Source organism: Diceros bicornis, chromosome 18 (genome assembly GCF_020826845.1).
Source record: "Diceros bicornis minor isolate mBicDic1 chromosome 18, mDicBic1.mat.cur, whole genome shotgun sequence".
NCBI lineage: Eukaryota > Metazoa > Chordata > Mammalia > Perissodactyla > Rhinocerotidae > Diceros > Diceros bicornis.
In genome coordinates this window covers 2324654-2340061 of record NC_080757.1, presented here as the reverse complement: position 1 = coordinate 2340061, position 15408 = coordinate 2324654, and the positions used below count along the sequence as shown (strand labels likewise).

At 50.2% G+C, this 15408-nt stretch overlaps 1 protein-coding gene across 1 annotated transcript in view; it reads right to left on the bottom strand.

Moving 5' to 3' along the window:
• The window catches only part of LRRC75A (leucine rich repeat containing 75A), a 45419-nt gene extending 41782 nt beyond the window's left edge, over window positions 1–3637 (bottom strand). The window contains 1 exon segment of the mRNA XM_058559590.1: window positions 3259–3637. Coding sequence (XP_058415573.1) covers window positions 3259–3510 — 252 coding nt within the window. The 5' untranslated portion in view covers window positions 3511–3637.
• Between the last annotated feature and the right edge of the window lie 11771 nt (window positions 3638–15408).

The window sequence follows — 15408 nt, the reverse complement described above, 5'->3', positions numbered from 1 at the left end:
TATCATCGTCACTGTGAGAAAGTGTCTTGATTGCAGAGCCAACGCAATTTCTCATACTTTGTAGCATTTGCTCTGCTCAGTATCCCAGATACCCTTTGGGAAATGCGGAAACACAACTCAGAGGTTATCTTCCGGGTCCAAGGTCAAAGCAGAATGAAGACCAGAAGGCAAGCCGCCACAGCTGACTGCTGGCCCCAGGCTCTTCTCATGATTACACTGCTCCTAAACGGAAGGAGATTGCTCTCTGCTCCTTTAAGGCAGCTTCCTGGCATCCCGCCTGCACCTCTGGCTGCAGCTGAGGATCATTAACATTAGGAGGCCTCCAGATACCTCTCCAGCAAGTGACAAGCACAGACAGGCAGGAGAGTCTCCAATCAAGGAAACCACCCCCGAAATCTTAGATGAGAAAGAAGGGCATTCAGAAGAAGCCGCTCCAGCAGCCACCATGAATTGCCACACATGGTCCCAGAGTCCCTGTTTCCATATCCCGAGCCTGTAGCACGTCACAGAGCAGGGGGAGAGGCACGGTACCAGACTGGAACATATTCTCTTCTTGGGGTCTGTGAACCCTCTGAAATTCTTGCAACATTTTGCATGTTGGTGCATTTGTTTGGGAATAGTGTCTAGGGCTCTTTTGTGGCCACAAAAAGCTCAAGGACTCAAGGAGGTTAAGAACCACAGGGACTGAGTATCTCAAGTCCCCTCCAACCCAGGGCTCTGGACACACACAAATCCGGCAGCCAAACACACATTATCAAACACAGGAGACAGTGACATGCAAATGGGGGTGGCTGTTACTCTCCTGGCTGCTATTACTCTCAGTCTGTCTTTGTTCATTGACGCCCACCTCGCGGATCCTGGACAGCCTCCCAGCAGGACTCAGCACCTGGGCTCTGCATACACCCGTCTCTGCCTGCTGCGTTGCTGAAAGAGGCTCTCCCTGTCTGACCCCTGGTGACGCCCTGGGTGTTTTCCTGTCTCTCAGTGACTGCTCATTCCCTTTCTGAACATCACCACCTCCAGACTAGAGAAGGAAACTAGAAAGGAAAACACAGTTTGGGAGAAGGAGCCACTTCAGTGCACAGCACAGATCCAGCTCAACATTCCTCTGAACAGCCTCAGGGTCCTAGAACACCGCCTGTTTCTCATGGACATTTGGACACCCAGTGTTCTCCTCACACACGGCCCAGGGCCCACAACCATTTCCTGTAGGGGCCTTGATCTGTACGTTCCAAGCAACACAGGGCAGCTCTCTAGGCCCCTTGAGCAGGCCCATCCTTGGCTCTAGAGAGGCCCACAGACCTCACCCACCAGCCAGAGGTTAAGGGAGGCCGACACACTACCCCGGAGCTGGAGGGCAAGCTATTCTGCATTCAGAGAGAAGGGGAAAGTCTGATTAACCCCCTCCTGCCCCCAGCAGCACTCCCAGTCCTGCCACTAAGAAGGGCGTCAGGACACCAACATGACTGACATTTCTCAGGAAATGCTCCCTGTCTCAGAGACCCTGTGGGAGCCATAGGGGCTTATCTACTCTCCAAAAATGAGGGAGAAACTCAGCTTCCTGAGATGTGGAATCACACTCAGCCCCAGAGGGACTAAGGAGCTCAAGGTGTCTGCCTCCTCCTGCAGGCCCCACCCAACTGGCCCTTAAGAATTCTGGCTTCACTTTGTTTTTTCACCCTCCAAGGAGGGCTTGTCTTGACCCCTACCTGTCAGCCTCCTCTACTCTTCTGCATCCCCCGAAGCACCCACCCTGGTGCTGGGGGAATAGCACATGATCAGTAAAACCTTCTTACTGTCTGGTGCAAAGGGGATATGATGGTCTGGAAAATCCATTATTCTGTTTGAAAGCAAAAGAGTTTCCACAGAGGCCATACACTGGTTTCCAATTTTTGAAAGACAAAGAAATATACACTGCTAAAGTTGGGTGGTGTGTAACGTCACCTTTCTTTGAAGATTCAAGTCAGAAAAGCCACTGGGGATCCAGTGGCATTTCAGGCATCATTCTGGATGTTGTTTGGAAAAGCAGAGGCAAGCAGAAGCCCCAGTCTTCCCAAGTTCTCAAGTCTATGCTTCCCTCTCCCTGGCCAGTGCACACCTTGGGAACACACGCTCCAGGGTAACAGCACACCGGATGTCAAGTGGGGAGGGGTTGCTACAGAATCCAGGAGGGATGTGCCTCTGATTAGATTTTGGAAGCTCCTCCCAGGAAGGCGCTCCCACAGCCTCTTTCATCAGCGACGGGAAAACTTTAGAAAGGCCACCTGAGATTCCCCCTCCCCCATCCGCAGCCGACTCCACCACTAATGGTGTCAATCTAACAAGAATATGGGGCCTGCCCTTGGCTACCCCCTAAAGCTGGGCCAAGACACCTTGTTTGGTAATGCAGAAGGGCAGCTTTGCACCCTCCTGCCTCTCTCCTATTCAACATAATGCGTGGAACAGGCCACTCCCTCCCTCAAAAGACAGCGAGGAAGGAAAACAAGCCAAAGAGAGGTGGATGACAGCGTCCGCCCCAGGGCAGCCCCAAAGCAGCGGGGACCAGCCACATCTGCAAAGTCAATACCTAACCAGTGGGATAGGGACAGAACAGGCCGAAGGCAGAGTGCTGGCAGCCTCCTGAAGGTCCTGCCAGCCGGGCAGTCACACAGGAAACCACATCTAGCTCCCCTCTCCCTCTCTCCACTGCACAGCAGGGGCTCATGGCTGAGCACCTGTCAAAGTTAGTCAGGGGAGATGAAACACTGTCTCCCACCTGAACCGCAATCCAGGATGCCTCCCACGTGGGCAAAAGACCTAGGGACTGGCACTTACCAGCCCTAGGGCTGTGCCCTTGGACCTCCCCTGAGGAAGCCGGGTTCAGCTGACAACTGCGCATTCCTTGAGGACCCTTGGCAGGGGTGACTATCAACGGGAAGAGAGGAAGAACAGCACCCTGACCGAGACCAAGCATCCCTCCCTGCATCTCGCCCACCAACTATCCCCGGGACCAGCCTCCTTCTCTGCCTGCGAGGGAGACAGCGGGGACATTATTCCAACAGGTCTCCCTCACCCGGGCCTCACCCGGCTAGCCGTCCTCCGCTCTGCCCTGAGGCCCTTAAATTCAGCCGGAGCGCCAGGGCACTTGCTGCCAGACAAGGCTCCATCCACGCGAGAGGGGGCTCTGGGCGGTGCCCCTCGGCGGTCCCTGGGCTCCTCGGGAAGAGGCGGGGCGCTCCCAAGGCAGGCGCGCCCCCCGCGCACCCTCCCCGCGCTCACCTGGCGCAGGTGCTGCAGCAGCGTCCCCGCCTCCTCCCGCCGGCCCTGGCGCACCATCCGCAGCAGCTCCTGGACCATGCCGACGCGCCGGTGGTAGGGGGGCAGCCCCGCGCCGGCGCCCGCGCGCCCCGCCTTGTCCCCGGCGCGCAGCAGCAGCGACGCCCAGAAGTCGGGCCGTTCGCGGCGGGGGCCCGGCGCCGCGCCGGGGCTGGCTCTCTCCGCCAGACTGCCCTTGGTCTGCCGGGTGCCCATGCCGCCGCTGCCCGCTGGCACCGTCCGCGCTGGGCCGCGACGCCGCGTCCCCGGCCGGCTGCCCGCCCCTCGGCTGCCCGGGCGCGCCCGCCTCCCGGGCTGCAACTTTGGGGGAACTGTTGCGCGCGGGCGGCGCGGGGGCCGGAGCGGGCAGCTGCCCGCGCTCCCCTCGCTCCTCCCTCCGTGCTCCCCGGGCGCGCTCCCTCGGCGCTCGCCGCCAGCCCGCGGCCCCGCCCCGGCCGCCCCGCCCCCGGCTCGGGCTCCCGCTCCCGCCCCTGCGCCCGCGCCCGGCCTCCGCGCCGCTGCCGCGCGCCTCGCTCCTTCCTTCCCTCCCTTCTCTGCCCTCCCCTCCCGCCTCCTTCCCGCCCCTCCGCTCCGGGCCAGGGGCTGCTGGGCGCCCCCTTCCGGCGTCGTCCCTACCGCCGCGCCCCCTGCCGGCCGCCGCGCTGCGCCTCTCGGGGCCGTGGCACGGTGACGACAGGGGCTGACAGGCAGGCCCCAAGGGCCCTCGCTGTCGGTCCCCACCACGTTCCCCAGATGCTTCCACGATCGCGCGCGAGGGTGAGGCCCGTGCGCCCGGCCGGATGGGGGAAGTTTGGAGCATGGCGGGGCGGGAGTCTCTCAGTCCCAGAGTCGGGGTTTCTCAAAGTGGGCTCCGCTAAGCATCAGCGCCCAAGTCACCTGAGGCGCTGGTTAAAAACGCAGACTCCCGGGCCTCGCCCCAGACCCACTGAGTGAGAATTTCCGCGGTGGGGCGTGGGAATCAGCAATTTTAGCCAGCCTCTCGGCTGATTACTGTCCTTTGACGCTTGGCCTGCGGGGAGGCAGGTGCTGGCGGTGCTGGTTGGTATGTGAACCCGGGAACTATGTGCAAGGTTGTGTGTTGTGTGTGTGCCCTTTTATGGAAAGAGTCCCTTGATTCCGTCAGTCTCTCAAAGGGTCTGGACGTCAAGGTAAAGAACTGCTGTCTTCTCTTGTTCTCCCTCTCACACCTCTGGAGAAGGTTCCTGGGGGTAATCTCGGTACAGAAAAGCAGAGGCATGCCTGCGAATAGGCCCAAATGCACACTCCTACTGGCCCCCTCCCTCCCTGGCCATCAGGGACCAGACCCCCTGGGGTCTGATGGTGCTTGGAAAGCCAACCTGGGCCCGAGAGAGAAGGCTAAGGCACTTGAGGGACCTTTCCTGTCACAGACCACAGACCACCCTGGTAGGCTGGGGCAGCTGCTCTGGTCTCAGCTGCAGGGCTGCAGGAGGGGCAGCAGTTGTGTGCACTGGCCTCTGACCCAGGCCCTGGGTGCCTTTAGGGGGAAAGGACAGTGCAGGCTGCAGGGGCAGGAGAGCCAGATCCCAAATCATAGAGAGCTGGAGCCGACCGTGTACTGAGCCCTGAGCATCAGGCGAGTCCTCAGCTCCTTCCTCTGTCATGTGGGGACGAGAACACTGTGTCAGGAACTGGGAGAGCGAGATGACGGGGATACAGAAACTCCAAGCAGAGTACAGGTGTTCCCCAAAGGACAGCTCCTTTTCCTACATTGTGAATGATCATTGGGTCTTTCCGTAGGTGTTTTCTCCGTCAACCTGAGTACCAGGAGAAGGAGGCCCTGTGTCTCCCCAGCAGGCTTTCTCTTCCCTTTGGACTCCCCACTCCCAAATGCCCATCTCTGCTGGCAGAGAACACTCAGTCTTCCTGCAAGCTGGCTTCACAGGGCTCAGAGCAACACATTCCAGACTCTCCGGGACCCTTTGTGTGTAGAACACACCTGTTGGCATCTCCAGAGAACTGAGGCTGGGAAATACTTCAGTGCCTCTCATCTCTGGTCTGCAAGACTACCAGGCAAGGGTGGCCACCAGGAAACTTGCTGACCAGGCCCCTCCCTAGGGACAGTGGGCTTCACCCACCTGAAGGCAGACCACAACCCAAGCTGGCAGGTTGGCCTGCTTGAGGGTGTGTGGCTGAGGCAAAGGCCATCTCAGTGAAAGAAGGCCCAGGCCAGTCCCTCACCTGCGATCTGAAGGTCATCCCTTTCCTCGTCTTCAGAGCTCTGATTCCATCCGTCTTCTCCTTGCTCTTTTTTTCCCCCCACTTTACCCTCTTTTTGGCTTATTCTCTTCAGTATGTAATCTACTCAAATCTCCTCCATCTATTTAGAAAGAAAACTTGCATCTGCTCCTATCCCCTCTGGTGACCTATGCCCCACCTCTCTCTTTTCTTTTCAGCTAAGCTTTTTGGAAATACCTTATATTGATTTTCACACCTTCTTTACCTCCATTCATTTGTCACCCACTCCAGTTTGGCTCTGGCCACACCATGTCATTGAAATGTCTCTTGCCAGTGACTTAGTTGCTAAATTCAGTGGCCACTTTCAGTCTTTATATTATTTGACTTTTAAGCAGCATCTGATCCTGTTGCCTACTCTGTTTTGGTTGGAACTCTACTCCCTTGGCTTGTAGGGAAATGTTCTCCTCTAGGTTTCTTTTGTGAGGTCCTCTGGGAGCTCCTTTCCTTACCCCCATCCTGTACTTGTTGATGTCACCCAGGGTGCGGCCCCAGACCTCTTCCCAGTCATTACCCACCATGCACACACTGATGACTCCAAGTCTCTCTTTCCATCTCATAGGCTAATAAGTTAACCTGTCACTGATTCATGGATGCTGACAGAAGACATGAGACTCCTGGGTCAGAGACGTAGGACTTTATTACCCAGGCACGCACAGCGCATAGCATGAGCATCAGCGTATTTGCATGAGTTCCCTTTGCCTCTGAGTCCCACAGGGGCAGTGTGATGGGCCCAGATGGATGTTCCACATGCAGTGGGTTTGCATCACAGCTGAGGAACACCGACCTTGGGAATCGACTGCTTATATCAAAAGCAGTAAGCAAGCGTGGAGAGAAACAATACCTCATCCCTCAAGGTTGCTCACTACAAACACAACACTGAGAAGTGGCCCAGGTAAAAAGTGCTCAGAGTCTTGCATTCTTGGCACACACAGCAAGATGTGAAGAGACCCGTGGAGGATGAGCTCTTCCAACAGTGGGCACTTCATACCCAAGAAATGAGTGCATCCTCTTCCAGGCCTTCTTCCCAAACTGCCTACTCCTGTCCCTGCTTTCTGTTAGTAACAGCAGGCCAGAAACCCTGGAGTCGTTGTGCACTCTGGTCTCCCTCAGTATCTGCATCTGGTCAACAAGTCCAGTCAATGACGCTGAGGACGGGAGCTCTCGTTTGTGCACGTTCACCATGTGCTCAGTCTTGGGCTGTGTCCTTGCATATATTATGCTCTTTCATCCTTTCTACAGCTGTGAGGTTGGTTTTATTACTGTCCTGAATTCACAGGTGAGGAAATGGAATCTTAGAGAGGTTAAGTGACTTGCCCAAGGTCACGCAGATAGTAAGGGCAGAGCTGGGATTCACACTTCGGTCTGTCTGACTCGAAAGCCTATGTTGATATTACTTTATATCATTGATCCTACTGTTTAAATATTACATCCTACAGCCACTGCCTTGTTGAGGATCTGTCATTTTTCACCCCAGTCATTACATTACAATAGCCTTCTTTCTAACTTGTCTCTCTACCTCCAGTCTTGCCCCTTCTAATGCATCTTCCATATAGCATTTGGAGCGATCATTCTGAAAGGGGAAAAGCAGACAGAGACACACACACACACAAACTCTCCCCTCTCCAATGGTTGCTATCACTTTCAGTGCAAACTGCTTAACATGGCATTGATGTCCCCCAGGTGCTACCCTGTCCTCCTGGCCTACACTTCAGCCATCATCCCATGTTACTTACACCTCTCCCAAGATGCCATTCTTTGTGCCTTTGCACACACAGCATTATCTTCCTGGGATGTCCTTCACCTCCTTAACAGATGCCTAGTGATCCCTTAAGACTCAGTTTAGGTGTCACCTCCCTCAGGAAGCCTTCTCTGAATGTTTCCTATGCCCTCCTCTGTGACTATGGTACCCTGTGAATATGATAGCATACCTTGTACTATGTTTCTACTGTTGCTTGGCACATACTGTTCTTCTGCCTGCAGCATCCTTCTTCATCCCGTCATTGGTCAATCCCTCCTCATCCGTTAGACTAAATTCAGGTGTCACTTCCTCAGGGATGGCTTCTGGGATTCTCTTGCCTCCCACCTGCTAACATGAGGTGTACATCTCGTGTATTATTCAAGTCTCACTGCCTGTGCCAGATGCTGCTGTAATGGCCTATATTCTCCTCAAGGGCAGGTTGTCTGTTAGTGCCTACAGAGCATAGCGCCTGGCACATTGAAGGAACTCAAAAAATACTTGTTGAATGAAAACAATGCTTAGCTACCTCCAATGTGTTAGCTTAGTGCCAGGAACTCAGTCCCTGGCAGGCACTCGGTAAGATGATTGAATGAACCAGAGCACTAAAGTGCCAGCTGGATTTGTTGACATGGAAGCTACTGATGATCTTCAGGAAATCAGTTTGCACGGAGTTAAGGAGCAAATGGGAGGCAGGTAAGAGAGTTGAGAGCTAAGGTAGCTTGTTCTTGCAAGAAACTTGGTTGTGAATAGGACAGTAGCCAGAGGGGCACAGGCAGAGAAGACGCTGTTTGTTGTTTTTTACAAGGGAGATAGAACATTTTATTAAGAGGGAATCATGGAATTTATTATTTTGGTCATTCTCTTTTAAGCAAATAATTTTTGTAACACAGGAAGCCTTGGGCTTTTCTCACCATCAAACCTGGAATTAAGGAATTCTCGTCATGATTTTCCTTTGAACGTTCCCTTCAGTTTCTGCTCATGTTGTAGGAATTTGAAGTATAAGATGCTTAATGAAATTTAAAGATCATTCAGATTACATAAATATTTAAATAAAAACATCTAATCTCAGGGCAAGCCTGGTGGCGCAGCGGTTAAGTTCACATGTTATACTTCGGTGGCCCTGGGTTTGCTGGTTCGGATCCTGGGCGTGGACCCACTCACTGCTCATCAAGCCATGCTGAGGCTGTGTCCCATATAGAGGAGCTACAACTCTGCAGCTATGATACACAGCTATGTGCTGGGGCTTTAGGGAGGAAAAAGAAAAAAAAAAAAGAAGATTGCAACAGATGTTAGCGCAGGGCCAATCTTCTTCAAAAAAAAAAAAGCTTAAAAAAAACACATCTAATCTATGGATCAAACAGTAAATATTTTTATCCAATATGTCAAGTTCTTGTTGCTGCAATACGTTTTACATTGACAATATTTAATCCTTAATAATTATGCAAAAAGTTTTATAATACCCCTTTTTACAGAGGAAGAAGCTGACGTTTAGAAAAAATAAACAATTTGGCCAATGCCTCCTTGACAGTAATTGGAGACCTGGAATTCAAAACCAAGTCTGCGCTGCCTTAGAGAATATAGATGCTCAATATATATTTAAAACACTTTTGTTTGAAAATGTTGTTGTCCTGTAGCTGCTGTTTGTCTTTGAATATGGACTTGAGCAAGGAGGAGCTCCAGAGAGGGAGAGCAGGTGGCCTGAGGCCCCTGCTGAGGTGGATGGGAGGTGGGCCAGAACGTAGCTGGAGGGATGAGCCTCAGACAAGCTTCAGGTAGACTTGGGCACTGATTCGGGAAAGAGGAGGAAAGAGGCAAATAAGTTTGCAGAGGGGAGAGAAATTGGAGGAGTTCTTGCCCCGTGGTCTTACTTTTTTTCAGTGACATAGACAGCCACCTGCTAATGCCAGGGGAGAAGGCAGGGCACAGGCTTGTGGAGAGAGGTGACAATGTGACAGCAGCAGAGGGGAATGGGAGAGGGAGCTGCTGGGACAGATGGAGGGGAGGGGAGGCAGGATGGGCGGTGTGGAGAGCCTTCTGCTGAGGTGGGAGACAGGAGCTCGGAACAGCATCCTGTTTCCATGAGGTTTGCTCCAGCAGCTCCTGGCAGCTCAAGAATCAGAGCCAAGAAGTGAGGGATTAGAATGACCAGAGTTGGATTTCCTTAGAGCAAATAGGTGACATTAAATCCTGGAAGCAGTGACCTGTGGAATACTGTCAGGGAAGGAGGTGAAGCCAGAAGGAGTCTAGGGGTGGGATAAAATGTACTTCAACCAGTGGTTCTCAAACTTGAGCACGCATCAGAATCCCCTGGAGGGCTTGTTAATACACAGCTCCCCCATCACCACCCTCAGGGTTTCTGATTCCGTAAATCAGGGGCATTTGCATTTCTAATGAGTTTCCAGGGATCCTGAAGTTGCCAGTCTGGTCTGTCCAGGGACCACACTTTGAAAAGAGCCCAGTGAGCTGGGACTGGGGAGGAAGCGAGTAAGAGTTTTTCTCTCCTGAGGTTTCATTAAGGTTGCACAGGGGACAGAACCATTTCTGGACTCAGTGGAATTTAGGGCGTCACTGAAAGAACTGACCCTGAGGGAACACTGAAAACACACACACACACACACACACACACACACACACACACACACACAGCAACAAAGTGGTTCCTGTATCTTAGTTCATTTTCTTCCCAGAGGAAGACCCACCTCCTTTCTAGGGTGCCCCTTAGCCTACTTCTCTCTAAGCAGCTCTTCCAATACCTGGTACATTCTTTCGCTACCAGCTAAGTGCTTCAGGATTTCTGAATGATGACATGTGCCAGGGATGAATATAAACCCCTACGTTTTAGTCTGAAAGTCTGCCGGGACGGGTAGACCCCCCGTGTGACATCCCAAACATCAGACCAGCTCTTAATCAGGACCCCCAAAGCCCTCAGATACCCTGCCCGGGCCTGTGCCAGAGAGGATGCTCCCAGATAGTCAGGAACACAGATGAGAGGAGTGGAAGAGCCAGCCAGGAGGAGAACTTGCATCCAGGTCTCCAGGCTCTCTCCATGCAAACAGAGCCCTAGAAGGACACATCCTGTGTTCCGTCCACCTAGTGCCACTGAGAACTGTGTACAAGGCTGACTGCATGCTTTTCTTCCCTCTACTTCTCCAATTATTTCTTCATGGCTCCATGCATGGCTTGCTTTAGTTTAGTTATTTAGTTAGTTATGTAATAATTGCCCATGAACTCACCATCCAAAACAAAACACAGCCAAGCCATGCCCTTGGCTATAACTGATATTTCATTGTAGGGTTCCATTCCGTCTTCCTGCCTCCTGAATCCTGTGTTCATCATTCCTTGCTTTCCTCTTTATATTACTTTAAAACTTCTTTCACAATGGAAAATTTCAAACATACACAAAGCTCTAGAGACTACCGTAGCGAACCCGCATGTCTCTATTGTCCAGATTGTAACTTTTCAAATCATGCCCAATCTTGTTTTAGCCAAACTCCCACCCATTTCCTCTGTTTCCACATTCTTTACATAGTTGTGTTGCATTTATGTCTGTTCCTAAAGGGTATCCATTTTTTATTTTGGTTGTTTTTAACTTCATAAAAGGATATCTTGCTCTACGGGATTTTTTTCAGAGCTACTTTTTCCATTTAACGTTGTATTGGTAGGAATTATCCTTGATGCTGCATGTCACTGTAGGTCATTCATTTGACTGTATAATAGTCCATTGTACAGTGGACCGTGGTTTATTTCTCCATTCTCCCACTGACAGTCACTCAGGAAGTTTCTAGCCTTTTGCCACTGGGAAGAGTACTCTTATGAATATTCTTGTACGTTCTAGCTGTACATCTGGAATGGCTCTAGGAGTGGAATGGTTAACTTTAGGATTAATGCTGGATTGTTTTCCACCAAATTACTGGCCCACCCTCAGGATCCTATGAGAGATCCTTCCCCCGCGTCCATATCCTCTTCTCCTCTCCAATGCTTGTTATTGATAGGCTTCTTATTTTTTTCCAATTACTTTGCCAATTAAAATGGAATCTTATTGAGGCCTTAATTTGCATTTCCTCAATAACTGGTGTCTTAGTCAGCTTAGGCTGCCTTAACAAAGACTAGGTTTGGACTTGCTTGGAACCTGTCACCCCTTCCTTCTTTCCTATTTCTCTCTTTCAGAATGAGAATGGCCACTCTAAGCCACTCGGCCCGAAGTTGACCAAGACCACTGACCATGTTGACTGTCTCTGTTTACCGGCCCATGTATTTCCTTTTCTGTTGAATGCCTGGTCACATCTTTTGTCCATTTTCTGTTGAGTATTCATTTCCTATTGTTGCTGTAACAAATTACCACAAACTTAGTGGGTTAAAAGAATATAACTTTATTAACTTACGGTTCTGGAATGGGTCCGAAATGGGTCTCACTGGCTAAAATCAAGGTTTTGGCAGAGCTGTAGTCCTTCTGGAGGCTCTGGGGGAGGATCTGTTTCCTTTCCTTTTTCAGCTTCTAGAGGCCGTCTCCTTCCCTTGGCTCATGTCCCCTTCCAGCAATCGCATCACTCTGACCTCACATCTCCTCTCTCTCTGACCCTCCAGCCTCCCTCTTACAAGGACCCTTGTGATTACATTGGGCTTTCCCAGATATTCCAGGATAATCACCCCATCTCAAGATCTTAATCACATCTGTAATGTCTCTTTTGCCATGTAAGGAAACAAAGTCAATTGTTGGGGATTAGGACGTGGACATCCTTGGGAGACCATTGGTATGCTGCCACAGTTGTCCTCTTGTCTTTTTCGTAACAGAAGATAACTCTGCCTCCTGAATACCACTGGCAATAGAGGCCAGTCCCCACAAGGAGACCAGCACCGGGCTGCAACTGCTCCCCACCCACTCTGCTGGGCGCCTGTGGGTGTTTGAGAAAAGATACACCAGAAAGCAGGACCTGCGCCACCCTAGACCCTCTGTGAACAACTGGCCAGGAGACAATCCCAGGTTCTGAGGTGCCAGGAGACACAGGCACAATTTATGCACCCGTCTTGTGAATCCTAATAGTGCTGCACTTCTTTCTGAGATGTTGTGATTTTTCAAAGCACTTTCCCATCTGTAATCTCCCTTGAATCTCAATGTTGTCACAGGCCAAGTGCCGTGGGGTGACTATGCTGGAAGCTTCCCCCTGGCCAGCTGGAGCAAGGCTGAGACTAGCAGATCCCAGGCTCCTAACCCCCAACCTGGGATTCTTCTTAGCATGCTGGGCTTTAGAGGAGAGACCCATGTGACTTGTGAGAGAGCCCTGTCCCAGCCTCCCCATCAACCTGCACGGTGATGAGAGGTGGTGAGAGTTCCAGGTTTATGAACCAGGGCTTGGAATCACACAGGCCTGGTCCAAGTTCCCGCTCAACCACTTACCAGCTGTGTGACCTCAGGCAAGTAGTTTAACCTCTCTGGGCCTCTTCTATAAAATATGAATACTAATTGTACCTGCATTTCAAGGTTGTTGTGAGGATAAAATGGATTGTGTGTGTTACTGGCTTTACACAATACCTGACCTATACTACTTCATGAATGGCAGAATCGAAAGCCAGATAGAAAGTTTAATAGATAGTCACAAACACAAATGATCAGATTAATAGATGGGCAAAGGACTTGAATAGACATTTCCCCAAAGAAGATATATGAATGGCCAATGAAAAGATGCTGGACATCACTTCAAATGCAAATAAAAGCCAAAATGAGATACTACTTCATGCCCGTTAGGATGGCTGCTATCAAAAATAAGCCCACAAAATAACAGGTGTTGATGAGGATGTGGAGAAACAGGAACCCTCGTGCACTGTTGGTGGAAATGTTAAATGGTGCAGCCACTATGGAAAATGGTATGGTAATTCCTCAAAAAATTAAAAATAGAATTACCATATGACCCAGCAATTCCACGTCTAGGTATATACCCAAAAGAATTGAAAGCAGGGACTCCAGCAGATATTTCTCCATCCATCTTCATAGCAGCATTATTCGTAATAGGTGACTATTCATAAAAGGTCAAAGTAACCCAGGTGTCCATTGACAGATGAATGGATAAACAAAATGTAGTATATACATACAATGGAATATTATTCAGCCTTAAAACAGAAGGAAATTTTGATACATGCTAAAACACAGATGAAGCATTATACTAGGTGATATAAGCCAACACAAAAGGACTGTATGATTCCACTCACCTGAGGTCCCTAGAGCAGTCAAATTCCTAGAGACAGAAAGTAGAAGGGTGGTTACCAGGGCCTGGGGGAAGAAGGGTAGTGGGGAGTTAGTGTTTGATGGATACCGAGTTTCAGTTTTGCAAGACAAAAAAGTTGTGAATAGGTGACTAGTGGTGATGGTGGCACAACAATGTCAATGTGCTTAACACCACTGAACTGTGCACTTAAAAATGGCCAAGATGGTAAATTTTATGTTATGTGAATTTTACCTCATTTTAAACAAAAATAGACAGCCACAGGAGTTTAGTCACATTCAGGGCAGTGCCTTCCTTAAGACTGACCTGCAACCCAGGGGGTTATGCAGTCCAGAATATGGGAGTCATCACCATAGTGTCTTGGCTGATCCTCCAGCTGACGTGGCCTGCCTGATTCCTCTGAAGGCTCTTACTCTGCGCCAAGATTGAGCGCTAGGATTGTGTCTAGGGCTCCCAGGCAAGTCACCTGCTCCTTCCCTCCTTGGGCAACCATTTACCATCCCTCATTTAGAGCACTCCGGGTAAATGGGACACCAATGGGCCTCCACCTCTTGCAAAACTTCCCTCCAAAAAAGAGCTGCCCTTTCAAAGGACTTGAATAGACATTCCTCCAAAGAAGACATACAAATGACCAAGAGGTATATGTAAAGATACTCAGCATCACTAATCATCAGAGAAATGCAAATCAAAACCATGAGATATCACCTCACACCTGTTAGGATGGCTATCATCAAAAAACCCAGAAAATAGCAAGTGTTGGTGAGGATGTGGAGAGATTGGAACCTTTGTACACTGTTGGTAGGAATGTAAAATGGTGCAGCCACTATGGAAAACAGTATGGAAATTCCTCAAAAAATTAAAAATACAACTACTATATGATCCAGCAATCCCACTTCAGGGTATTTATCCAAAGAATTGAAAATAGGATCTGGAGGAAATATTTGCACTCCTATATTCATTGCATCATTATTCACAATAGCCAAGAGGTAGAAATAACCTAAATGTCCATCAGTGGATGAATGGCTTAAAAAATGTGGTATATACATACAATAGGATATTATTCAGCTTTAAAAATGAAAGAAATCCTGACACATGCTACAACGTGAATGAACCTTGAGGACGTTGTGCGAAGCAAAATAAGCCAATCACAAAAGACGAATACTATATGATTCCACCTATAGGAGGTATCTAACATAGTCAAACTCATAGAAATAGAAAGTAGAAGGGTGGTTGCCAGAGGCTGGGGGAGAGGGAAGTGGGGAGTTGTTGTTTAGTGAATATTAGAGTTTCAGTCCTGCAAGATGAAAAATTTCAAGAGATTTACTGTACAACAATGTGCATATACTAACAACATTGTACTGTACACTTAAAAATTTAAGAGGGGGCTGGCCCCGTGGCTTAGCAGTTAAGTACGCGCACTCCACTACTGGCGGCCCGGGTTGGCATCCCAGGCGCACACCGATGCACTGCTTCTCCGGCCACGCTGAGGCCGTGTCCCATATACAGCAACTAGAAGGATGTGCCACTACAACATACAACTATCTACTGGGGCTTTGGGGAGAAAAAGGGGAAAAAAGGAGGAGGATTGGCAATAGATGTTAGCTCAGGGCTGGTCTTCCTCAGCAAAAAGAGGAGAATCAGCATGGATGTTAGCTCAGGGCCAGTCTTCCTCACACACACACACAAAAATTTGTTAAGAGGGCAGATTTCATGTTGTGTGTCTTTTTACCACAAAAAAAAAGAGCTGCCCCCCTTTCTGGTCTTAGGGAAGCCACACCTTTTCCTGGGTCCCACCACTCCACTCTTCCCATCTAGAACCAGCTTCCCTCCCCTCCCCATCTGTGGCAACTGCAGCTTAATTCATTGCTATGCGGGTCCTTG